Consider the following 27768-nt stretch of genomic DNA (forward strand, 5'->3'; position numbering starts at 1 on the left):
TTTATATTATTCATATTATTTTCTTATCGTATTATATGCAGGGTAGGCACTATACATATAAATATATATATACACATCTTATTGAGGATGTGATTACTTGACGAATTGACTCGATTGCGCGATTTACATATTTCCTGATTAACAATATTAATGGAAAATTGTCGAGTTTTTGGCTAAACTTGATGAAAATGAAGAAAAACAAAAAAAAACAAAAAAAAAAAAAAAATTGCGCATTTGCCAGGTATCTTGCATATATATTTTATTGTGTGTATGTATATAACATGCGTTAATCTAGACGTCTTTCCAAAATTAGATTCGACGAAGGATTTCATCCCTTCATGTTCCTCACCACCACCACCACCACCCTTCCCCCCCCGTCACGGTTGGTCCTCGTCTTAGAACGATGCCCAACGACGATGTAAACGTTAAGTACATACCTGCCTGTATCTGGCCGGAGGTATTTCCTCTCTTAGTTTAAATATCTGACAACCTGCATGAGGGACCGTGGAATGCGGTGCATTTAGTGATTATAGCAGCCGCGTCGGACGAAATCGACCTTTTCGTTTTTATATACGTTCGATCGTCTTTAGAACTCTGAAAATTAGAAAATTTAGAAGTCTGAATGTTGTAATTTTATTGTGCATTTTATCACAACGTTCGCTGACGCGTCGAATTTTTTATCACAAAATGATACGGTTAGTTAGGGTGAAAAACGATTTGGTTTACACAGATCAATAATTTCGGAATATTTGTTTTTTGATTCGTGCGTCGTTATTGAAAAGTGGTGATAACTGGAAGTGCTTGTAGAATTTATAGATAGGCATAAGGAAAAAAGTGCTTAAATTTCTAATTGTTGAATCATTAACTATATACATGTAGATAAAATTTTAACTCGTTAACGACATAACGTATAATCAATCGCGAAAACGAACAATCATCGTGATAATGATCTTGTGACGAATGTGACAAGCAAGCACGCGACAAAAGTTCTTTTCAAATCCATGCAGATCGGAAAACCTTCTCCCAATCTTTGACGATCTTAATTCATCCTGCGTATGACATAATAACATTAACGCTTACAAGATTAGAACGAAAGGTAAAAATAAACAAAGAAGAAGAAGAAGAAGGAAAAAAAAAACAAAACAAAGAGCCACTCACTTATGGATTCCCGTTACATAGTCCAGTAATTGAAACGCTCATTAATTATTATCAGTCCTACCTGCGGCTTTTGTCGCCGATCCGTTGTACGTTGTGTAGGTACATGAGTTATAGGTTTCATTTAAGGTGTAACATTCGTTCGTAGTATTAATAGTAACGTGGAAGCGCGAAGAGGTGCTAAAAAAAGAATATCACAATAATATTAATATTAATAATAATAATAAAATGATTATATTGACTACAAGGGGGGGGGGGGGGGGGGGGGTTGAGGTTGAGCGCTGTGAAATGGCTGCATCGCGCCGGATCCGCAGTCCGAAGGATCACGACAACGACGAGGCGAGGCGCGGTGGTGGTGACTTGGCAGGCTAACCACGGGAGATCGGAATGTTGTGTGCCCCCCCCCCCCCCCCCTCCTCCCCCCATACCCCATCGTCTATTCTGGGTCCCGTGCGCAACCCGCGCTTACCCCCCTCCTCGCCCTCTTTACGCTCCTTTCATCCTGCGGGCGGTATCTTCGGGCCCTCGAGAACCCCCCACCCTCGGCCCTCCGCTTACTTCTCGATCTCTCCTCTCCTCTCCTCTTTTGCTTCCTTCGTGCCTGCTTCCATGCCATGCTCCTTTCAATACATTGCGGCGAGAAGATGCGCGGGCCCTTCGCCCCCCACCCCCCACCCGCATTGTTCCCCTCGGGTCTCTCTCCCCCCTCCCCCGTTTTGGCGTATAGTGGCCACTGGTCTTACGCTCGTATATCGGGCCTCGGGTGCTTCACTGCTGCGGGAGCTTACAGCGGCGGGAGCCGGGGCCTTTTCATATGTATAGATATAACTTTTTGGGTGTGTGCGTACGTATGCGCAAGGATATTCGACGACGCGCTACGTATTGCTGGGTATAGATATACCTATACGTATATACATAATATATTATATATGTACGATGTACGTACAGACGCGCGTTTTGTATAGGATGTTGGAATATATGTATGTATGTATGGATGGGTTAATGTGTGTATATACATATATGTGAATGTGATTACATTCGATATATGGTATACATATACGTATGTATTACGTATACTATGTATGTATGTACTATATTTTCATAATCCGTTCATGCTTTTACCGAAGACAGCAGACGGTTATACTGTAAGTAAGAGTGTCGTTCCGTTTTTTTTTTTTTTGTTTTTTTTTTTTGTTGTTGTATACAACACGGTAGTGTACAATGCTTGCATGTTGGGTATTCAATTATTTATACTGCCATCAGTGGGGGGAGGATTTGTTGTTTAATTTTGACCGTTTTTTAAATTTATGTATAGTAAGTCGTTTGCGATTTTAATTGAAACGTGGTGAATTTTGATTCGTGATGGTTGTTAGAGGATATAATAACTTGAAGCATTGAGAAGGTTGACAAGTTTTTTTTTTTTTTTTTCTTTTTTTTCTCCAAATTTTTCATTCCATTTTTGAAACAATATTCGCTGTTCGTATGTATTACTACTTTATACCAAAGATTTGTAACAAACGCCCGGCAAACGTGTCCTATACTCATAGCTATAAGTTGGTCCTTCAGGCGTTGTGTGTGTATGTGTATGTGTATGTGTGTAATACCCCCTCATACACGTAGGCTGCATACGTATAACGTAGTAACGACGGGGGCGGGGGGGGAGGAGGAGGAGGAGGAGGAGGAGGACTGGGAGCGACGCTCGGAATCATTTCCCTGGCGGGGCGACGAACTCTCCTGGCATCTCTTCCAGGGGGAAACCTACGCATGCACGCGTCTCTTCTCTCTCTCTCTCTCTCTCTCTCTCTCTCTTTCTTTCTCTCTTTCTCTTTCTCTTTGCGAGGAACCCGTCTGTATAAATATATATATATATGTATGTATGATATATAAAGTACGATAGATAAATATGTATTTATTATATGCAGTATATAATAGAGGCGTGTATAATACGAAGTTGTGTTGAAATTGTTTTATAACTATATCATCGTATAGGTAGATATACATTATAGGTATTTATTCGTGCACGTGTTGTATTATGCCTAGTGCATTACAGTTCTCCTTCTTTCTAAAATCGACATCCTCATTTTCACCACACACTGTATGATGATTTTTGATTCCTTTTTCGTTCCCGTTTTCGGGATACAATATATTGCCGATGTTGTACGAAACATTGAATTTTTGAGAAATTCTATGATACGAGTTGGAAGATTGTGATTTTTTTATTTCTTCTTATTTTCTTATTTTCTTCTTCTTCTTCTTCTTCGTTGACAAACTTTATCAAGGAGATTGGTGAGTTGGTAATCAATTCTTTTTTTTTTTTTTTTCTTTCTCATCAATTTGAGTATGAGGTAGTCGCACGTTGAGTATGTTATACCTATATTTATAGGTATAGAGAGAGAGAGAGAGTTATGTTGATTTTCATTTCAAATTACTTTGAAATACGATGGAAAGAATCTAGCAAATTCGTTCGATTTCACAATTCAGGATGGCTTAATTTGAGCGGGGTGATACTAATTATTATAAATACAACTCGAACAGATTTTTCTTTTTTCTTTTTAACAGTTGATTTAATATCACTGTTTGTTAATCGGAAATCAACGTCGTTGCAATCTTTTATAAATCACATGTTCAAATATACTAAATTGACGAATAGACGAGAACAAAAAAAAAAAAAAAAAAAAAAAATGCATTTAAATTCTGATACCGATCGGAAAGTACAAAATGGTTATTCTTGAATTTACTATACAAGTCGCACGAAACTCTTCTGATGTTATAATAACGAGATTTCATCGCGTATATATACTTCGGAGTATGGATACAACGTATATTAATATTTATAATAATACGTGCATGTATGACGCGAGGGTAAAAGAAATAGAGAGAGAGAAAGAGAGAAACTTGGGTTCGATGGCAAAGGCCAACGGTCGTTATACCATAGCCGTATCATGTATAAAACTCACCTATGCGTATGGTATAAAATCATTGAGAATTCCAATGGGTGTCCATGTCTAAATATAACCACCGACTCGATATACACCATGAGATTAATTCGGCGTTTTATAATAGACTTGACTGCCTATTCTGAGCGTATAGGTATATATTACACAAGTCATATGTATGCACATATATACATATACATATAAAGAGCATTTAAAAAGTTGTCTGAGAATTTTCAAACAAAATAAAAGTGATGCAATTTTGTTTTCTTTTCTTTGTCAATAAGGTTGTTTTGTATTAAATTTATGTTGTAACTCTTTATATCTCCTATATACAATATTTTGATGGGAAATTTTTTTTTTATAGTATATATATGTATATGAAATGATGAACGAGTGAAAGAGAAAAAGAAAAAAAGAATTCGCGAGGGTGCGGCCGAGACACGCGATCGAACTTTTTCATTAATTATCGACTCCAGGTGTTGCGAAGCTTTGAAATATGTAATCGCCATATGCCATATGTATTGTATATATATATATGTATATGTGTGCGTGTGCGTGTGTGTGTGTGTGCAACGGGGCAGAAGAAATAATTGACACGTGACACGTACACCGCACCTACACGAATTACTGACCATTGGCCCTATGCCAGAGTTAGACAGAAGCGATCATTTCACTTGATTATACACGGCTGTTCGGAGATGAGAGAAACCGATGATGTATCCTCGGCTATTTCATTTTCGGATGGTGGGGGTTTTTGTGATTTTTTTTTTTTTTTCAATTTCTTCTTTTTTTTTTACCTCGCTCTCTTCACTCGTTGCCTCTTCATCCTCCGCCTCGTTTACCCTTCTCGCTAATTTTCATCATGAAGACGTAATATAACCGTGAAGTCGAAAAACTTACCTATATATATGTGTATATGTATATATATATATATATATACAGCAAACAGTTATAGTCATCGTAATTTCCAATAGGATTTTCCCAAGAACGCAACATCGCGACTAGTTTTCATATTTTTCTCACCCTGGATATTGTATAAGAGGGACGAAAATGGAATGGAAATACATAAAAATAGAAAATAAATAAATGAAATAATTATACGCTGTAGGTACGTGTCTCTTTCGGGGAAGTTGAATCATCGAAAGGTCGAATTTTATCGGACGATATCGGATTGGAATGCGGGCTTGATATCTCTCCGAGAATTTTATCGACGGTGATAAATTACCTGACATTGTTTATTATAGATATTTATATTATAACATATATATATATATATATATATATATATATATATATATATATATATATATATATATATATATATATATATATATATATATATATATATAGTATGGATGATAGTATGATACATGATTTCATTACGTACGTATACGTACATTTGTGTTATATTTAGGTACGTAGTAGACGCTATACATACTATACATATATATATATATATATATATATATATATATATATATATATATATTGTTCGTATAGCCGCCCCTTGCACGATGCCGGAATATTTATGAAACTCGAGTATAATAGCTGAACCTCGACTTCGTAAGAATCGCCTTTGTACGATTATTATAGATTATTATAAATTATAATCTATTGTCTAAGAGTGTTTTTAGAAATTTTATACACATATCTTTTTTCTCTTTCTTCTTTTTTATAACACTCGTGATCGTATTTCTATCTGTCATCGTGTATACAGTTACGGTTAATCCGAATATCGAATTGATTGTTTAAAAAGTAAAAATTTTACCGCATTCGAATTATCAGGTATAAACTAATTATATTCCTGTATGAATATATGTATAATGTATATTATATATACATGTTGTGGTGAGAGATTCTGATGGTAAATGAAAATTTTTGCTGCAGTAATAACCGCTGGTTTGATCTTTGATGATCGATCGTACGACATTTCTTATGCCATGATAAAATTCCTTTGGTAAAGTATATATATATATATATAATATGTTTTAATACGATGCTTCCGTTGGAGTTATCGATATTTGATTCGTCGTTTTTTTTTCCCCCGTCTCTCGATTTCTTATCTTAGCTCGTTGTACTATCTGAGTGAGAATATACTTTTTTAAAAAAACGCTCCAGGGTACGAATATTGAAATTATTTACGTTTGAACAATGTCGAAATTTGGTATTTCCTATAATGGCTTGACGATTGCGTTATTACTTTAAAGTAAAGTAACGACATTTTTGTATTATACATACGTATACTTATCTATACTACCTTTTTGTATAATCGATTCCTATATGACAAGTTTGATGGTATATCGTATGTATAATATACGTGTCAATAATAAATTATACTTTCGTCAAGAGTTTCATCAATGAATTAATATATACATAGGTATACATATATGTCCGTGTAATATATATAATTTGAAAATAACCGTCATTGATCATCGGGAAATTATTAAATTTATATATTATACACACGGACGCTGATCTTACGCTGCGCTGCGTTGCGTTACTCATACACGATTAAATTCCAATGGTTTTGAAGAATCATTTATGTTTATAACATATATCCTGTTCCATGTCTCATTCTAGCAGGTTGTATGCGGAAATTCTTTCCTTATGACGACGACTTTTTCAGAACCTCTGAGAATTACGCGGACTGTGTAATCATTGAATTATTCGTTCCCTGCCACCTTTTCTTTTTTGGTGAATGTCGGTATTTTCGACGTGTAATATTGCTATTCAAATTCAGGCCAATGACCTCAATCGGTATACGTGTATACATGTATGTAGATATGTCGTGCAGATTACAATGTCGGGATTAATCATGATGGAAAATTTCATCCTACGTAATTGTACAAAGTTAAAAATAATGTGTCAAAAAGCTTTTGTTATTTTGGTCAAATGAAATTATGTCGTAGTTTTTTTTTCTTCTTGTTCGCATTTTGCGTTATTGCTCTTCTTATTCGTAATCTTGAGTTGTCGAGCTGCGATTATAGTTTTAGCGAATATTTGACAGTCGGCAGGAATTAAAATCGTCATAAAATTTCAACATCGAGTTTTAACTTCGCTGTATAGAAACACCACGAGTGATTTCGCTGCAAGAATGATGATAATAATCAGTCTGCGTATTTCTCCGTCTTAATAATAATAATAATAACAATAATAACAACAATAATACAACGACGGTGTAGTCAATTGCTACTGATGAATATAATCCGAAACGCGCAGTTCCGGAAGTCGTAATGATTCACGTATTAGGTGGTTCGTTTTTATGTAAAAGTTGATATTGAAAAGGAAGAAATAGAAGAAGAAGAAGAAGAAGAAGAAGAAGAAAAAAAAACCAAATCGAGACGAATCTTGGTGGTTAACTTGTTTCTTTTTCCGTTATTTGCGATCCTGCAGGTACGTCACGTGACAGCCGTTGTATATAACATACGATATACGATATACGATATAGGATATAGGATATATAATGCAATGCAATCCACAATGTCCGTGAGTATCTCGACCACGTGTGTTATAAGAGGGCCGGAGCCGGGACTACGGGCGGCGTATCCGGTCGTTAAAAACGATCGGTTGAAAGGGTCAGGAGTCAGGTACGTGTCGTAGGTATAACTACACGCATTCCTTAATATCCGCTGACCCCATCGTCCGCGGCAGGGTCGGTAATCGAGCTTAACAGTTCGTTTAAGATTGTCGTGGGCCGGTTCCTAAACACTTCCAGTGAGAAGGAGGAGGAAAGGAAAAAGACGAAGAAGACGAAGAATAAATCGTAGGATTGAAAACAAGCTGAACGCACATACATATACGTAGATATATATATATATATATATATATATATATATATATATATATATATATATATATATATATATATATATATATATGTATACATGTGCAGCTTATATGCGCACATGTTACACTCTGCAGCCACGCATTAACTACATGCATAAACGACACTTGAAGGAAACCAGCAATAAGATGAAACTACGCTCGTGCTAATCGAATAAAATTATTGTTGTTAATATTGTTATTCTTATTGTTTTTGTTGTTATTATTATTCAACTAACGCCGTCTCGCGTAATTTGTCTCGCATTCCACGGTTAGGAAAAAATCCCGGCTATTTCCTTAAGTGTATGTCATTCATGCATTGTTATACACGTAACACGTTACATACAGCGGCGGAACAAATAGAGGACAATGAAAAATATTTTATATATATATATATATATACCATGTAATAATAGAAATTTATAATAATCTGTCAATTTTTAATCTTCGTTAGATTCAGTATTATTTTTACTCTTCTCTCTCTCTCTCTTTTTTTTTTTTTTTTTTTGCTCACGCGCCAAGTTTGACGCGTAGGTATTCGAGGAATTTTTTAGATACATGTATAATATATATACATATATATACACACACACACACTGAGAGATTATAGATACGATCTTAATTCCAGCGGTTAAATATAATATGTCTCGTATAATAATTTGATATTCAGATACCACGGGTTTATAATATATAATAAGATAAGAATATTGCTGTTCGAGAATTCAATAATACCGTGGAAATTGACGTGTTTCTATAATATTTATTAATATATATATATATATATATATATATATATATATATATATATATATATATATATATATATATATATATATATATATATATATATATATATATATATATATATATATGTCTTTGTAATAATAATTACTTGAGTTTGTAAAAATGATTGTATAATTGCAATTTTATTGTCCGAATAATTTACTCCGTCGCTGCTGTGGGCGATGAATTAATCGGAAGGATAAAAAACGTGTTTTATTTTTCTGTTATTATGCGTTTTCTACGATTGACTTTGTATTGTAAGTTATAAGTATTCGTTATCGCTTTTAATTTCCGGTCCCGCGTAGTTTGCGTATCTTTTTTCTTTTCCTTGTGCAATCATCGTCGGTTTTCATACCGCGCGTGAAAGATTCGTTTCTCACGTGCGAATTGTTGAATCGAAACGAAAAATACACTATCATCGGGCAGGTTTCAATGAACCGTCACACAGGTACGAGAAAAAATGAATAATTCGTTGAAAAATCTGGTCATCAGGAGAATTTCTCAACAAAGAAAACTGTTGACTTGATGCAAGAAAATTTGTATATTTATAAGAAATTTATTAGGATTATTTAATCATACACACATAAAATTGAGAAGTAGGCGAATAGAGCGAGAGGAAAGAGAAAATATTAAGATGCGATACATGTTGAACACATATATGCAATATATATATATAATACTATGCACGATAAAGAAATCTAATCTGATTTTGGCTAGGTAAAATAATAAAAATATTTCTGAACTTGGGCGAAACTTTCAATCTAGAAATCTTTCTAAAGATATATTATTTTTATCTCTTCATTACCGAGAGATTTGGCAAAAACGATAATACATATAACTTGTATATATATATATATATTCTTTTTCTTCTTTCTTCTTCTTTTTTCTTGTTTTACAATGAAGTTGAATAGAAAATGAGAAGCAGATCGTATCTCGAGTTATATATAGATTAGATTACTTAGATATACCTTGTGCAAAGTATTATCACGATTATCTATGCAATCATTTTTACAATAACATACATATATGCACACGGATAGATTTGTAATGTACGCAATATACGAGACGGGTTTATAATTATAAATAAATTTCAAAAGGGTCAAACTAAATCACTGTCCTTTTCCTGCAGCTCGAAAATTTGGCAAGGTTAATTAAACTTGAAGTATAGATGTATAATGTAGATCGTATAATACATCTACAAATAATATTCATACATTATATATATATATATATATATACATAATAATTGGCACTATACGTATTACGTGTAAGTTTACACGTATTACATATATACGTGTATATACGTATTATGATACATGGGTACGTAATCGTTTCCATTACCATTGGGATCCTACCAGATTTTACAAATTCCATCGGGGGAAAGTTCTCTGGTTTGTAACCAATATATATATATATATGTATGTATATGCACGCAGAGGTATGCGACACGATATTTATTATTATTTATTATGTATGTACCTCTGTACGCGTTATATGTAATATGAATAATGTAGAAGACACGAAGTCGATGCCTGGAGCGCGAGTTTCACGCGTAACGGAGGATTATTTATTGTACAGCGAGTGGTTTTCGATATTTGCTCTGGAGGTTGCAAGCGTTTCTTGAAAATGGAAATGGAACAAAAAAAAAAAAAAAGTCAAGAAAATCGTGCACCATATCCATATAATATATATCCATATAATCTAACAATAAATGTCTATACGTGTCTGTGTAATACAAGCCTTGCCGCCAATGCGTTGTTTATAACTATTTATACGTGTGTATATATATATATATATGCATGCCTAATGTCTAATACATACCGCGTCTATACAATATCATTTACAGACTCGGCGTCGCGTCGCGTCACGTCGGCTTTATAAGGAAAGCAATCCTTGCAGGTTTATGACATATTCCGGTAAAGGACTGTAAGCTAGACGCTCCGTTACCAAGAACTTTCAGAAATTCTGCAGCCATTGCCTGCAACTGGGCCATTGCACTTTTATATCATCATCGCGGCGGTCTCGCCGGCACTTTTTCTCGCATTTCGAATCGACGGTTGTTTCTTTTTTTTTTCTTTTTTTTTCTTTTCTTTTTTTTTTTTTTTTGAGAGGGGGGGGTAGATTTTTAGAACAATTCGTACTGTTGAATTAAATTTATTGATAAAATATTAATGTATGAATAAGGAAAGAAAGAGTTTAAACAAATAGAGTATGATAGTTTGGGTAATTAATATATTTTTTAAATTTACACAGCGGTGTACATAATGAACTGCACTACTCGTGCGACATGTAAGGAGGTAATAAATTGATATAATAATGAATCAGGCGATAACACGAGTCGTCTGCAATTTCATTCTCGTGCAGAGTAGGTACTATTATTGATATTCTTATTATTGTATCACATACATATATTGTTATAGATATACATATGTGACACTCGATCCTTGGCACATATGCGTAAACCTATAACACATACTAGTATAGTAGTATGTACGATTTTTTTTTTCTTTTTTTCTTTCTTATTTCTTCTTACAACTTATTTGTCCAACGAGATTTGTCGTAGGATTTTATCAACGTCGAATTCTATTCGGTATATATTATACTATATAGCTACTATACTGTACTATACGTTCATATATAACTATATATATATATATATACATAACGTTTGTAACATCCTCAGCCTCCGGGTGTATGTATATATATATATATATATATACATATATATTGATATGCATGTATGTATATTGTGTAGGAATGGAATGCCGGGGATACCGAGGGCCTGGCCTATAACCGCGTCTCGAGATATCGCTCGGTAAATAATTGTAGTCGTGCTTATCTAAAACAAGCAACAAAATATACGTTGAGATATAATAACTTGCTCGTGAAAATTGACATCCTGCAGCTTGAGATGATTATATTATTAGAGTGTGAGTGGGCTTTGTTTTTAAATTTATTATACATTTTATTGTACATATATATATATATATATATATACCTCAATTTTTAGAGCCATCAGTCAATCAAACGAACAACAGAATTTTTGTGGTCTTGTAATTTGAATTGCGATAAAATGTAAAGAGAAAGACCGTCTTTTATTTTTTTAATACGTAAGACATTTGCCGATTTGAATATGTAATCTTTAAATGTTGAAAAATGCTTAACAGTCCCATTTAATATGCAATTCTGAACAAACAAAATCAAATTAATTTTCATTAATCGTGATAGTAAATTCGTAGAATTGATACAATTTATTTATCTCTGCGTGTGAAGTGAAGATGTATTGTAAGTTTCTTTTTGTTTTTGTTTTGTTTAGTTTAGAATTTCGTACAGAATTTCGCTCTTAAACCCTTTTTCACCCTTTTTCACGTACGCTAGATGGGGAGAACCACTAATTTCACTTATCGCGCAAACTTATGGACATAATCTTTCAGCTGATGCCAGTCAGTATAATGTCTGCTCACCTGACGATGAGTCAAATTAATTGTAAGCAAGGCAACGGGGCCGCGATGCGCAGCTGCGAGCGTTGAAGTAAGCCACTGTTCCTGTAAGCTTCATTTCGAAATTAATCGCGTCTGAATACATATTTTCGCTCCGTCGTTTATGATAATTGCATCCTCGATGGCGCCAGGCCAGCCTCGAAAGAACTCGGAAAGACGCGACGCTACTTCGGGGCCATCTGATCATCACGATACGAGGACTCTGCGCATGCGCTTGCGGTTTGGGCCAGTCGACTCGGGCCCGAGATAACCGGCAACGCTGATGCAGCACGCGATTTAAGTTTTAATCAATTACATCTCTCTTGTCAAAATTACTAATGTCTTTCGATGATTAAACGGAGTTAATCGCTTTAATCCCTGTTGCATATACTAAATATATATATATATATACATATATATACACACACACATATATACTATACACTTCGTATTCGTACGTGTATATCCTTATGCGACGTGCAGAGGTATAACCCAATCAGTTCGTTGTATCATCTACCCATCCATCCATCCATCCATCCATCCATCTATCCATCCATCCACTACGGCTCGTTCAACTTAATTTCTACATATGTATTATATATATACATGAAATGTATACACGCACGATATGTTGGAACGGTAGAAATATTGACTTGTCTATATACATCATTTCCACCGATTGATTAATAGCCTACGGACTGACTGATGTTCAATCGATAATTATATACACTCGAATATCTGTCTAGTATCTATTTTCAATATTCTTTCTTAAATTCGAATGATGGGTGTTGCGTTCGATTTGAAAGTGTAATACGTGTTTACTATACAATATATAATATGAAATATTTTCACAGTTCAATTATCGCAAAGTAATATAATTTATTAATACATTAAGCTTACGGCTAACTTCATTTCGCTCGGAAATAAAATGCGAGTTCGATTCTATACGAATTGTATGACAATGATTTACAATCTCTCGCGTCGGCTGCATCGCCAGTCATTGTCATATAATTTTTGTAGAATTGAACTCGCATTTTGTTTCGGAACGAAAAGTCTAACTTAGACGGAAGTTTCGAGGCGTTTATGAATTTAGCGTAGACTGGGTATTTGAAAACAATCGAAGATCAGAGTTAACCTAAAATCACAAGCGTGTTACGTCATCTAGTTTGTAATATTTGCGGAAGTTGCATACAATGAGACTAACGTTATTTAGTCTCCATTTTTAATTTTTATACACGAAAAATTCTCCGTTTGCTTCACTTTTCCCTCGCGTTTATTTTATTTATTTATTTATTTATTTATTTATTTTTCTTTTTCAATCCTTCTCGGCGAGCGGGAGAAACGGTGGCGCACTCTGTGGCAAAACGCGCTAACTACGTCACGTCGATGTAGAAGTTAGTCGAGTTTTATACATATATGCTTTGGTAAAATGTTCACACGTATGACACACATGAGGGAAAACGGTCGGTCAATTATTGTCCCGCTGCTGCAAAGTTCAGGAATTTAATGGACGGCATTATGCGGCGATTCTGTTTCTCCAAACCGGAAACGCGGAACTCAAAAAGAGTTTCGGAGATAATTTATACGACGGTGAATAAATATTGGAATATTTATTATAGATCGTTGATTGAAATCCTTAAATTTTATTTCGACCTTCTTTTTTTTTTTTTTTTTTTTTTTGTTACACTTTATCGTGCAGATCGGTTTTCGTTGTAATTGCACTTATTTTTTTCCCCACCTAAGTTCCAGTACGAAGATACAACAGGATGTGGTTGAAATAAATGTAACAGGGCTTTGAAGGATTTTGGTCTTCTTATTTTTATTTCTGTGTGGATGTGTGGTTTTTTTTTTTTTTTTTTTTTTTCTGCTTCCAAGAATTTGAATTTTGTCAAAATCATGCGGACCACAATTTAAATAAAATTGCTACACGCTAATAAATGAAATATTCAAGTTCGAAGAATTCCAGGAACACGATTCGACGAACATGCGCAGAGTGTACGCAATAAAGTTTTGTATTCTTAGTTTTCTGGTAAATAAAAAAAGGTGATAAATTATATACGCGGAAAAGAAATAAGACCAAAAGTAAGAAAAGAAAGAAAGAAAGGAAGATAGATAGATAGAAGGATAAATAGAAATGTATACTGAGAAAGGGAAACAGAGTAAAGAAATACCGGGGCCCTCTCTCTCTCTCTCTCTCTTTCTCTCTCTCTTCGCTCGCTCTCTCGCTCTCTTGTTTCTGGGTAAATTATAATTATAACCGCGAAACGTTGGTAGTTGCCTTGCACCAGGTGTCCATCCACGACGAGTCGAGGTATGTTGGTTCGTGAAGATGGAGTAAAAAAGGTGCCTTCGGCTATGCCAAAGAGGTTAAAAGAATTTAAATCAAATCCGCGTTTACACCATATACTTATATTCGAACCAGTTTCTCTGCACTGTTTGTCCAAATCATCCTACGAATTGTTTTCTAACAAACCTGCGAGCAAGAAGAAGCTCGAATTCACCAATTATGGTGGTAAAACAATATTTCGTCGATTGAAATGAAAACATGGTTTTATTCGATTAGCAAAATTATTTTTTCGATCGTCTCTTTTTATTTTTATTCATTTTTTTTTTCTTAAATCTTCTGTTATTGTTCTTGTCGTTGTCGAATCAAATAACATTTCCATACGCCGAATGAAGAAACCATTACTTTCGACACGTTTGTGAAGAAAATTTAACAAACTCCTTTCTCTATTTGTTTACGTCTACTACTACTACTACTACTACTACGATTACACATACTGGGTATACATATATAGTTATAATTTGAAATTTAGTCATAAAATATATCTGCCGCAAGCTTATTGGCTGTTGTTGTACCATTGTTATTATTCGTTATTTGTTTTCATTCCTTTCCGTTGTTTGTTTTTCATTCCGGGAATTTGAAGACCCCTGCCTAGATTATTCGAAAGGGGCGAAGGTAGTTCGCGGGGAATAACGATATGGGGTGGCAGTCGGGGGTTGAACGTCGCGTGTCTCGCTGCCGAGTTCCCGGTCCGCAAACCCCTCACCATCACCGTCGACATAGCCGTAGCCATAGCCATAGCCATAGCCATAGCCATAGCCATAGCCATAGCCATGCCATCATGCCAGCCCGTATATTCTCTCGAACTGGCCACGTGCGCGTCGAGAAATCCTTCTTTTATATCCCCCGGCTTTTGTTCGCCAACTCGGCAGCTGTCCGACCTAAAGAAATTCCTTTCCAGAGCGTCAGGCCCTGTAAAGCTACGCGATCGAGTCTCGGATATAATACTTACTTTGCCCACAGAGAGGAGAGAAGGAGGGACGAGAGGGAATTAGAAATTCCCTTATTATTTATACACCCAACGGAAATCATTATAAGGAATTATATGTATATGGAACTGTAACTCGCATAGTTTGAATTCCGGCCTTGAATCATCCCCCCAACGAAGAAATGTTTTATCGAAGTAGTTGGTTGGTATTAGGTGCATCCACGAATCGGTATTACGACGATTCATAGAAGGCCACGTTTCTGTTCTTGTTTCTCACTTACGTGATTAACTTTCGTTTCGTAAAGGTTTAGTTTACAGTCAAATTTCATATATATTGTATACGTCTTTCGTGTGTTCTTGCAAACGAATCCCAACGTTAACTTTTATTTGTTTATCAATATGACGTGTGTGTTGACGTCGAAGAATGAAATGAGGATATATCCTGCGTGATACTTGACCTGCTTTGTGGAGTAAAAAAAAAATTTTCTTATGAAAAACTCTGCTGACTTGGAATTCTCGTTGTACGGAATAAGATTTATAATTATTCAGTCAGATATTATCAATTTTTTGTTATCCAATATTTTTCTTTGAAATTCTCAAAATTTTTTACATTACTTGAGTTTTGTTTTGGTTTTTATCAAAACGATATTCCGAAATGTAGAACGTTATACAATGGTATTATTCAAATTAACGCGCAAAGAGTATCTCGCAATCAGATGAAGATATGAAATCGAGAGAAATTTTCTTCAAATATGTACTTATATTACTTATTATATAGACGCCGTCTATTTATCTTCTGTTGAAAAATACGAATAGTCTTGGAATTCGCGGAGACTGAACCGCGTAAAAATAATACCTGTATGCAAAGAATTTTAAATTTGCGTAAAAAAAAAAAAAAAAAAAAAAAAAAATGTATGTATACATAAAATTATATATATGTTTCGACGAATGAAGCAAAGGAGAAAAGAAAAGATTCTTCCTTCAGCTTCTTCGCTGACGGTTATTCATCGTTCAACAATTCGTGCACACGTTTATGTATTATACATGCATATATAGGTATACGTAGTTTTATGTGCATGTATCTCGTATACACACGTCGGAACACGAAATTGGTGCAGAAGTTTGGGACTCGACTGGGCAAGAAAGGGGCCTGAAGGTTACGAGAAGAAGAGGAGAAGGGCGGAGAGCGGGGTGTAGGTTCATAGGCCGGGCCCCGGGGGCCTCTGTTGTGAGAGTAGGGAGTTCCAGGGCCCACCTCGGGCCCATTTCGAACGGAATTCGGTAGCCACAGGGTATCACGTGAGGCTCCCTGCAGTAGCGTTCTAACCCTAATCATTTTAATCCCCGGCCACATTTTGTTCACCTCGATTTCAGACCTCCTCGCGTCCTTCGTCGACGCCCATAGTCCCCGATTCTCAGAAATATTTTGATTGAACGAAATCATCATATTACACGTGACACGTATGTGTCTGAATAATGCATACTTTACGTCTACGTATTATTATACGCGTGCGTCGTGGTTCACCTTTTTTTTTTTTTTTTTACACAATATCCTCGGGAATATCGTTGAAAAGATAAATTATAAGAGGAGAGTAAAGAGAAATTGAAGGCAATGAGATTATGCAACGGAAAGCAGAAGAGAGTTATTTTTTCAAACTTACTTCTGTAATCAAACTGTTATTATCAACCGGACATAGCTGTGGTACATACTGCACATATTATCGTCGCGGATGCGTTTACTTCCGTGAAAGTTTATTATTTTTTTACCACCATTTTTGTTTTTATCTTCTTTTTTTTTTTTTTTTTTTCCTTTCTCGTTTCTCACGATTTCAGTTCATAACTCGCGCCAGATGCGACGTGACGCAAGCGCGTATACAAAATTCTTAGGACTGTATATTATTGTGTATGTATAGACGACTCTAAACTCGTGCTGGAAAATTTGAATGTAATTATACATCGTTTGGAAAATTATCCATTTTTCGGAGAAATCGGATTTTGTTATACTTGTCGAGTTTATAACTTCGTTTATTGCGTATAATATCTCAATGTATTTTTATATTTTCTCTTGACGATTCGTCGTGACAGGAATATAAAAAATTTCAAAACAATAATTAAAATCAGGTATTGAAAATTATAATTTGTTCAATTTAATGTAACATTAGAATCCACCGTGAATAATCAACTGACAAGGCGGTGAAAACTTGAATGATTTTCGGAAAGTTCGAATTGACTTTGAAAAAATTGAAAAAAAATAAAATAAAACGGGCAAGAAAACGAAATAAAAAAATAAAACTCAAATTTTCAGATTATAATTAACATCCTCGCGAGTGAGGAATCTGTATTAATGCTTATCCATTCGTGCCGGAAATCGAACCACATTAAGCCTCCCTCAGAAATATTACGTATATCTATCATGTAACTTTTCACATTTTCCACAATTCAAGCATTCTGATTGGTTGGCCAAACTTTGCAAACCAATCAGAATGCTTGGATGGTGGGAAATGTGAAAAGTTACACGATAGATAGCCAGATTGTGTTTAGATATTCCAACCCCCCCCCCCCCCCCCCCCCTGCCGCGGCTACTACTGTCAAGACGACACAAACGCTGCTGCGTTACAAACTCTATTCCCGTGTATCAGGCGCGTGTATGTATGTATCTATGTATATACGTATATATGTATTATATATCTGTTTAACGTCTCGTTGTTCGCCTGGCTGCTGGTCTGACTGGCTGTCTATCTATCCGTACGTTCGTCTGTCTGTCTGTCTATCTGTCTGTCTTTCTGTCTGCCTGCCTGCCTGCCTGCCTGCCTGCTGTGCAGTTCACTTTTGTATGGGTGTACGCAAGTTACACATGCACACTGCGTACACCTAACCAACGTTTCTATACTATACATGTATGTATACTATATATTGTATTATATACATGTATAGGGACGAATTTGCCAGCTCTGACGAAACACGCAGAGAGAAAGAGAGAAAGAGAGAGAGAGAGAGGGAGAGAGGGAGAGAGAAGTTCTCGATTATAAACACTTGGCATTCCTCGGGTATAGCGTGTCCGTGGCGTAGGTATAGTGGATTCCCTCCCTTGACCCGCCCTTCGCCCCCTGCTTTCCTTCCTTCGCTACCACAACACGGCACGCTATAAAAGGGGCCTTACCGGGCCTCACTTACCGCGTGCCCGGAGCTGAGCTCAGATAAATATGCGGGAGGGGCCGGAATTCCTCACTCGGCTGCATTCCATCCCCCCCCCCCTGACCCCCACCCCACGCGTTCCTCGCTCGCCGTGCCCTCGCTGCTGCCTCCCCCGCTGTCCCCTCGCCATCGCTGCCTCTTGGGCCTTAAGGCCCCCCCCCCCCTTCACGCTCTCTCGCTCTCTCTCTCTCCATCTCGCGCGCGCGCGCGCGCACGGTCTCCATAGTTCGTATGGTGCCGATCGATGCTTGTACGCAATATACAAATATGTATAAATATATACACACATATGCATATGCATACTTCTTTTACTCGCTCGCTCAACTCGCCCGTTTCTTCTTCTTCTTCTTCTTTCCTTCGTTCTTTACGTCTATCTGTGTCCCTCCGTCGGACGAACCTGAGACGTTATTCATTTCACTGGCTCTGCGCGCGCTCGAAGAGAGCGCTGTGGCAAAGAGAGAAAGAGAGGGAAAGAGAATCAGCCGAGTGGGCTTGTACCGCGGAATGTGCTGAGATGGAGCCACTGATATGATAGCGGCAGCACACGCGTTGCAAATTATAGCGAGAGAGCAGAGAGCAGAGAACGGCGAGCCGCGAGCGGAGAGGGCAGGCGAGTGCGTACCGCGCGGGGTAGATGCAGGAACTGAAGAAACTATCTAACTTATCTATTCATCCTTATTTGCTAATATTTTTACCTCTACGGTCGATTTTTATTCGCCTTTATTCCACCGCATGCGACAAATCGATGCAATACCAACAGTTTTCTTCTTTCTTTCTTTATTTCTTTCTCTCTTTCTATGTTTTTAGGCGAGAAAAGAAGGTTCGTGAAATTGTCCGTTTTCTATACATTATCGTGTAACAGCTGTAGAGTCCACCATACTGTTTTATATATCATACATTATACAATATATGTATAATGTATTTTCTAATACGAGAATATTTTGAAAAGACGCGCAAATAATCGATATTAATATTATTATATATTATATACATATATATATATATATATAGTTGCGAATAGTTGTGTGAGAAATCGATTTCTCTTTCAAACGAATACCTGTTAATATTTTTATTATCGTCATATATGTATTGTATCTGTGATATATATACATACACAGTTATTGAAATTGCGTGTATTTTATATACGCATATACCTGCACAACCTGCAGGTATTATGATATCTATGTTGGTTGTATGTTAAAATGCTGTTGAGATATTCATCCGCGAGTCGCGGTGTTACATAACACATTCCATTTGTTTCTCTGTGTGTGTGTTTTTTTTTTGTTTTGTTCCTTTTTTTACCGTCATTTTTCTCTTTTCGTTCCTTGCCTACACGGGTATATGAGTGCCTGTGCGGTGTATTGATAGGTATGATAATGTTGTAGCGAATCACGAATATTGGTGAACGTATGTCTGCTAGCAAAGAGATATAGAGAGAGAGGGGAGAATAATAAAGTAAAAAATTGAAATTCCATCGAACGATCGATTGAGACTGCGGGATAAGCGCGTAACCTTATATCTTCCTTTATACTATACTATATTACGCTGTACCATATATGCCTGTATGGAATACATATACTTACGTACTGTAGAAGACACATGCATGCACGCCTCGCGGTATGGGATATATATTGTATAGGCATGTGTGAGTGATGACCTATGCATGTGTATTATAGTCGTCGCGCGGGAAAAGAATCCGCGGCAATCAGTCAGGCATTCGAACAGAGGGAATACCTTCTCGGCAAAGGAGAGAAATAAATGACTACCGTTAAACCGCGAGGAATATATATCTCCGCCGATGATGCTGGACCTTTATGCTACGGACATGCTTCTGCTGTTACTGCTGATCCTGATCCTGATTCTGATGCTGATGCTGATGCTGATGCTGATGCTGATGCTGATGCTGATGCTGATGCTGATGCTGATGCTGATGCTTTTTGAAATCGAAGGCTGTATAATACCGGACCCTCGACTAGATCTGAATTTGTTTGTCTCGGGTCGACATTCCGCGGATATTATGTATACCTATGTATATATATATATATATATATATATATGGGTATACGTATAATAAGCCTGCAACCACGTTTCGTCGTCGTTCGATCTCTTCTCGTTCGCTTGTGGGCGTTGCATTCCGTACCATCGTTGGAACTTTGGGTAGAAGAAGAAGAAGAAGAAGAAGAAGAAGAAGAAGAAGAAGAGGAAGGAGAATGATAGGGAGGAGAAGAATAATAAGAATACGAAGAATAAGGCCCCGCGAGTTCTTCCGCGTCGTTGCTTTCCTTCTCTCGCGCGATCTTCTGTATGCATGTATATATATATATATCATATGTATACATATACAAACCTACATACGGTATAGATAAATCATCAATCTCAATACCAGTTTCTAGGCTTCCTTCTTTGCTGAAAATCACCACTATATCGTATATTATTATACGTACGATTTACCAAACGAATAACAGCAAAAGAGAAAAAGACAAAAAAAACAAAAAAAAAAAATCGTGAACGAAATAAAAAGCTTCGAACGTTAAAGTTTTTTTTTCATTTTTCCCCTGTTATTGTCGTTGTTGTTAATAATAAAATGTTAATCATTCAGAGTTATCCGTGAGAATAATTTATACGAAAATTTGACACGCGTCGTTGTATCGAAAACAAAATAATAAAACGAAAACAAAGGACACAGTGTAAAATGTATGTGAAAGAGAAGGAAGAGAAAAAAACAAAAATATATTCAGATGATTGTGAAGAATCGGAATAGTAGAACAAAAAAAAAAATCAATAAAAAAAATAACACTGCGGTATCTGGAGAGACGGAATTTCGAAAATGAAAGTCGCCGCATGTGCAGAGGGTCTACGATTTGAAACCCCGGAGCAAACCATAAAGAACAATAATTAGGGTCGGCATTCACACCGCGTAATATCATCGCGTCTTCGCAGTCAGGAACGCGGGTCAATAGTTGAGCTCGAAATAAAGGTATGTATGTACGTGCAAGCAAGTCGGGCCCCAGTTTCGTTGGGACGGTGGGACGTAGTGGAGGGGGATGAGCCCCGGGACGAGGTGGGGAAGGGAGGGGAGGGGGCCTTACCTTCGCTCTTGGATGATCAGAGACATGCTGATGGGCCGATGGGCTCAGAAATTCCAACAAGGACGAGATATAATGTGGGGACTCAAGGTCGGCCCTACTACCGTGGATCAAAGGGGACGGGAAGAAGGGACCGGTGAGCTACGCTCTCGGCTGCTGCCGGGCTGCTCTTATGTTGCAGTGTTGTGCTGTGGGGCCCGAGCCGCCCCATCGCTGGGCCTGCTCGCTAACATCCCTGCGTCATCGTCGTCATCATCATCATCATCATCATCATCATCGTCATCATCATCATTATCATCATCATCATCGTGCGTGCCCGCGTTTTCTTTCACGGCGTTCGAATTCCTTGTATATGTATGTACGTGTGTCTGCTGTGCGTATGCACACATGATATATGTGTACCTTCAGCATAGGAAAGCGGAGAGGAGCTGATTCTAGCAAATTCTATACCTTTTGGCCTACACTCGTAGACTTGTGTTCATAACTTGTAGCGAGTACCGATTTTTATATCTGTACGATACACTGGCAATGAATCACCCGTATAAACTTGTAGGACTTTCATAACTATGTACATCTGGTATATAGATATGTGTACAAGGTATTTGTATATGTAAAAACACGTGACTTGACTTTCTGTCAATATTGCATGTGGATGTACATGAATATAATGAAAAAAGGTACGAATTATATAATAATTATAATAGCAGGAGGAGAATATCCTGCGAAATTCCTAAACTTTTTTCTATGTACATACTAAAGAATCCGTGTCTGCATATGTGTATGTATTTTCAGACTTCGAAGATATATTTAAAATACTATGTCAACTTCTTGCAGACTCAATATTTATCCGAGACTGCGTCGGGAACTTTAGAGTGAACTATACCTGGCAATTTTAATGTAAACAATACGATAGTTGTAATAAACGACTCACTAAAGAAGTTTTAAGATATTGAAATTTACTTCTCGATTTTGTGTGGCGAAGATATGATTACTTGGATTGACACGTTTTTGGCGCAAAATATCAACAGTGAACCGGACAAAAAAAACAACAACTTGGGTATGAATTATTAACAAATGTATGTACGTGAAATACGCTGGTTAAACGCTGGCAAAAAATCAAGACGGCCGTAGTGATTTCACTGGTTGTATCAGTTGGTATTTAGTTTTATTGTTTTATCTCCGACGAGGGTGTAAAAGATGAGAATTTAGCATTAGAGGTATGGTGGAATTCCGTGTGAATTGACTAAACCGAAAAACAAATTTCAACTAGTTTGCATGTATTTTGAGTTGCGGATATGATGATAAAGTTCGGGAGCTCGAAAATCTGGGTGATGGGAATTCACCGTTAATGGTATACGCTATATGAACGTATAACACAAATCTTTGAAGCATCGATTGTTTTGACGTTGAGTTAAACAGCGAGTAAGGTAGGGGGTGATTTTATATTCCGATATCTATGCAGTATACAGTATACTCGATAAATAATGAAAACAACTTTGTTACGTTACTGGGGGCCCACGGGCGACGCGAAGACGAGAGATGAGGCTCTTGTTTTTACGCCATGTAAAAAGAGGGGGAGGAGGACGAGAAGAAGAAGAAGAAGAAGAAGAAGAAGATGAAGTAGAGAGTAAGAATGAAGTATAAAAAGAACTAGAGAATCTGAAAGAGAGACGGTGGTGTGCCGAGCGAAGAGGAGGAGCCGGATCCGAAAGCATAGGAAATAGGAAAAAGAAAAAGACTGTATGGAAGTAAGAAAGAAAGATAGAAAGCAAGAAAGAAAGAAAGAAAGAAGGAAAAGAAGAGCCGGAGGAGGAAGGAGAATAAAAAATAAGAGATAATAATAAGAAAGAAAGAAAAAATAATGAAAAAAAGAACGACACAGCGAGGCGAAAGAAGAAGGAAAAAAAAGGGGGAGGCAAAAAAGGAGGGAAAATGAAAAAGAGACCCCTTAAAAATGGAGGAGGACGGAGGTGGGGATTGGAATTTCGGGTCCATGCCCAAGAACGTCCAGTCTCGAGGTGGCCTTCGTGATGACGAGGTGAGGTGAGCAGCGCGCACCGCTCGGCACCAGAGGAGATCCAAAGAGATCCCCCAGTCAAGAATCGGAGCCGATCCATGCACCGGCATGGACCCTCAGTTTACCCTCTGTGTCCTCGTCCCTGCTCAACGATATCAGAATTACATCGAGGAGTACAATCAGAGTTATCACTATCAGCAACAGCAGCAGATATACGAAAATTCTGTATCGCAGTATCACATGAAGATGTGCTACCACAACGATTACGAAAACGACGAACAAATACAACAGTTCTATTGGGAACAGTGCTACAGGCAGAATTGCAGTGACGCCGAGGCTTATTACTATTGTGAATACGTAAGGAGGAAAGATTTAACAGACATTACACAGGCATTTTCTTTACTTTTACCATTCTCGCGAGGCGGCTCGATTCACGGTTCTTACTAACGTATCTCGCGGTTTTATTCTTTTAAATAAATCTTGGTGCGGCGAATTATTTTTTAATAGAATGATACGAGATATTATTGCAATTAGCACAGTGCACGCGTTGATTGATGATCGTCGTTATTTTCGTGAATTGCTTTTACTTCAACGTCTAATGCAATATTCTCAAAATATCCCTGCTTTTTGAATAACTTTGTTACAGTGTGCACACTCAACGTTTCACATATCATGGTATTTTTTTTTTGATCAATTGTTATACCGCAACGAGTAGCTGAGTGATTATAAAGAAGAAAGTGTCTTAATATCTTATTGGGAATAAAAATATATCATTTTTTTCCGTTCTTGTTTTAAAGAAAATTTATTATACTGTCTCAGCAGGATGAGAATAAAAATAGACAATCGACGTCTTGCTAAATCAATCATAAACTCTTTACAGCTTTCACGATAATTGTCTGCATACAGGAATGCACTTGTTTAATTGAATAGCAAAGTTTCCATTAATATTGATCATGTTAAAAATGACAATAAGATTCCTTATCATTTGGAAAAATCGCGTTCTTATACCCATAAACAAACAATTATTTCAAATATATCGATTAAGGAAGGAATTTTTATAATGCTCTTGCACCGAATGACGGTAAAAAGTGTAAAAGTGATCGGCTGGTAAATTTTTAAAAGAGGAAAAAAACGTTTTTGATGTAAAAGTCGATTCACCGTTGGCGCGCAACGTATATACTGTTCGAATTTTCCGCCATTACAAATTTGCTGAGTAGGAAGTCGTGGTTAATCTAGACGGAGATTACTGGGTGTAGTTAATCGGGGAATTTAGTACAAAAGCTTGGTCGTGTTGAATTCGATATGTGCAGTAACGAAAACGATCGATGACCTAATTATTGTAAGTCACGCATGTTGCAAGCCTACACGCTAGCTGCGGGGCATCGTGGTACTCGGACTATTTCGATCACGTTATCCATAGAATAATAACAGTTATTAGAGAAATGCTTCGGGGGATCAGAAGAAGCTCGAGATGCAATTACTGGCGCTTTTTATTTTTAGATATTCAAAAATTTATGAGAACACATCCCATTTACTTGATTGAAACAAAACACACTCTCTACGATTTTAATAAAATCCATTTGAACCTGACGGTTTGTATGAAAACACAATCACTTCCGATTTCGACGAATATGACATTCCATTCAGCTCGGTGAACCTCTTTTTATTCAAATAGAGATTCATTGTGCCTGATGGGAAATGCGGACATTCGAAAATAAACAAAATGTGAATCGTGTGATTTAACAGTTATACTGTCAATCAAATGAATTGATCGCACTTGAATCAAGTTATTGCATCGTTCATGCGAGAATGCGATCATTACCGTATCCCAAATTATACAATGTAAGCCTACTGGCACAAATCATCGTGACGTATCTCTAACGTGATCCCGTCTATTCTTGTTTCAGGCGAAGAAGGAAATCTACGATGTCAAACAGCAGAGGCTGTGCCTTGCTCAAGACGAATACAATCACCTCAACAATGCTCTTACAACCCTCGGAGCTTCTCGCACAAGTCGTAAGTAGCAATCACTTTTTCCTACGTGATCACTAAAGTCGTTGTATCGTATCCTCGAGAAACTGTTAGAAATTGCCTGAATCCAACGTTTCTCAACAGTGTGCTCCAGCTCGAGTTCTTTGAGTACGAAGTACGACCCGGACTTACTCAAGTCCGATGTCGCCCTCGCCAGGAGTCGCGTTTCGCGGCTCAAGCGAGAACTGGAGCAAATTCGCGCAGAGATGAACTGTACCCAACGAGGAGTCGATACTCTTGCTAGGTAAGTTGTCTCCCGATCCTATTACAAACGGATCTTCGGGAGAAAGAAATATTCGATGAAAAAAAACGAGACTCTTTACATTATTCTGTGACTTTTTCCCATCAGCGTGGAGCAAAAGTTGAACGCGCACAACGGTGGATGTTACAACATCACGGAGGCTCAGGCCATCATGACCGAGTTGAGGAACATACAGAAATCCCTTAGCTCTGGTGAAAAGGAAAAGGCTGAGCTTATGCAGTCGTTGGCACAGCTTAAGGACGAGCTGACGAGGCTACAACTGTGCGAAGGAAGTCCTGACGCGAGCACACTGAGTCTTCCTCAGGAGAAACTAAGCACAGCATCCCAGACGGACTTGTCCGGCGAGTTGGTACCCATCGGTACTAGGCTGGCCGAGATGGCCAGGATGAGATTGCAGTACGACGAAGCGAGGAAAAGGATACAACATATCCAGCAGCAGCTTGCTGATCTTGAGGAAAAGGTGACTCCCGGTCAGACGGAAAGCGACAAGGACAAGCTGTTGTTGTTCCAGGAGAAAGAACAGCTTCTAAGGGAACTGAGGAGTATAACACCGAGGACAAGAACTCAGCAGGACATGAAGGAGATACAGTGCGAAATAAGGAGGCTGGAACAGGACCTGAACAACGCGCTTGAGTTGTCCAACAAAACTATCACGGACAGAGTACGACTCCACGAGGAAAAACAGCTGCTGCTACAGCAGCTCAGAGATGCTCTGAGGTCCATGGCTCTGTTGGAGGGTCAGCTTAAGACCCTCAGTGCCAGCACCTTGTCCGTAAGCAGTAGCTCAAGTTTGGGCAGTCTCAGCACGACGAGCAGCAAAGGTTCACTTAGCTCTGGTCTAAGTTTCACCGACATTTACGGAGGCCCGCAATATCTCGGACCTGTTCAACAGGAGAGGCCGGTGGACATGGTCGATCTTCACAGACGAGTCGAGAGACTGCTCAGGGGTTCGGATCAGAACTTGGGCAACCTCGGAACACCATCCCCTGGAAGGTCTCAGCCAAGTCTATCGCCAAGGTCCAGTTTGTCCAGTGTTAGTCCGCCGGTGTCGCCTCTCTACGAGAATGCACCCATGGGTCCACCACCTGCGTACGAACAGGTAGAACAGCAGAGGAGGCAGCAGAGGCTTCTCGCCTCGGCTTCGCCCCTGGATCGTAATCAACTGGAAGACAAACTGGCTGAGCTCAGGCTGAGCCAGCAAGCGATTCAGGAACAGTTGTCGGCGAATTCCGAGCACTCGAAACTCAGCCCGCAACCGCCGGTAGAATTTCAGTCCGGGAACATGTCGCAGGGGAGCGGATTGGGCAGGCCGGCAATGCCTTTGCCGCAGGAACCGCCGTTGTCACCTATTAGTGAAACACCTCCGCCACTCGGAACTAGGTCTAGGGCGAGCAGTTCTGGCACTAATACTAGATCCGTGTCGGCGGCGGTTTCCGACGAAAGTGTCGCCGGGGACTCTGGTGTTTTTGAAGCCTCGAACAGGAGACGATTGTCCGGATTACTTGGCGTTGATCCGCTTGCTCTTGGAGAAATGAACCTGGAGACGGCGCAGGTTCAAATCAAGCTAAGGTGAGTTACTTTTTGTACTTCGTGGTATTCGTAGCAGTGGATGAGCAGATGCAGGCATTTTGAAAATTCCAAGTATGCTGCTTCTAACAGTTTGTAGTCCTAATTATAAAGGTAAAAGATCTTTGGTTAACGGTTCAAATGCATATTGTTTCGAATAATTG

The 27768-nt window shown here is 37.9% G+C and overlaps 1 protein-coding gene across 4 annotated transcripts in view; it reads left to right on the forward strand.

Moving 5' to 3' along the window:
- Positions 1–27768, forward strand: part of LOC124412511 (protein kibra) — a 63092-nt gene that overhangs the window by 29557 nt on the left and 5767 nt on the right. For 3 of the 4 annotated variants that reach the window (XM_046892438.1, XM_046892437.1, XM_046892436.1), the window contains 3 exons: positions 25653–25761; positions 25861–26020; positions 26126–27607. In XM_046892438.1, coding sequence (XP_046748394.1) covers positions 25653–25761; positions 25861–26020; positions 26126–27607 — 1751 coding nt within the window. Of the gene's footprint in view, positions 1–23658; positions 24103–25652; positions 25762–25860; positions 26021–26125; positions 27608–27768 lie in introns of those variants that run through there. The other variant, XM_046892439.1, reaches the window with a different exon arrangement.

Source organism: Diprion similis, chromosome 11, assembly GCF_021155765.1.
Source record: "Diprion similis isolate iyDipSimi1 chromosome 11, iyDipSimi1.1, whole genome shotgun sequence".
Lineage (NCBI taxonomy): Eukaryota > Metazoa > Arthropoda > Insecta > Hymenoptera > Diprionidae > Diprion > Diprion similis.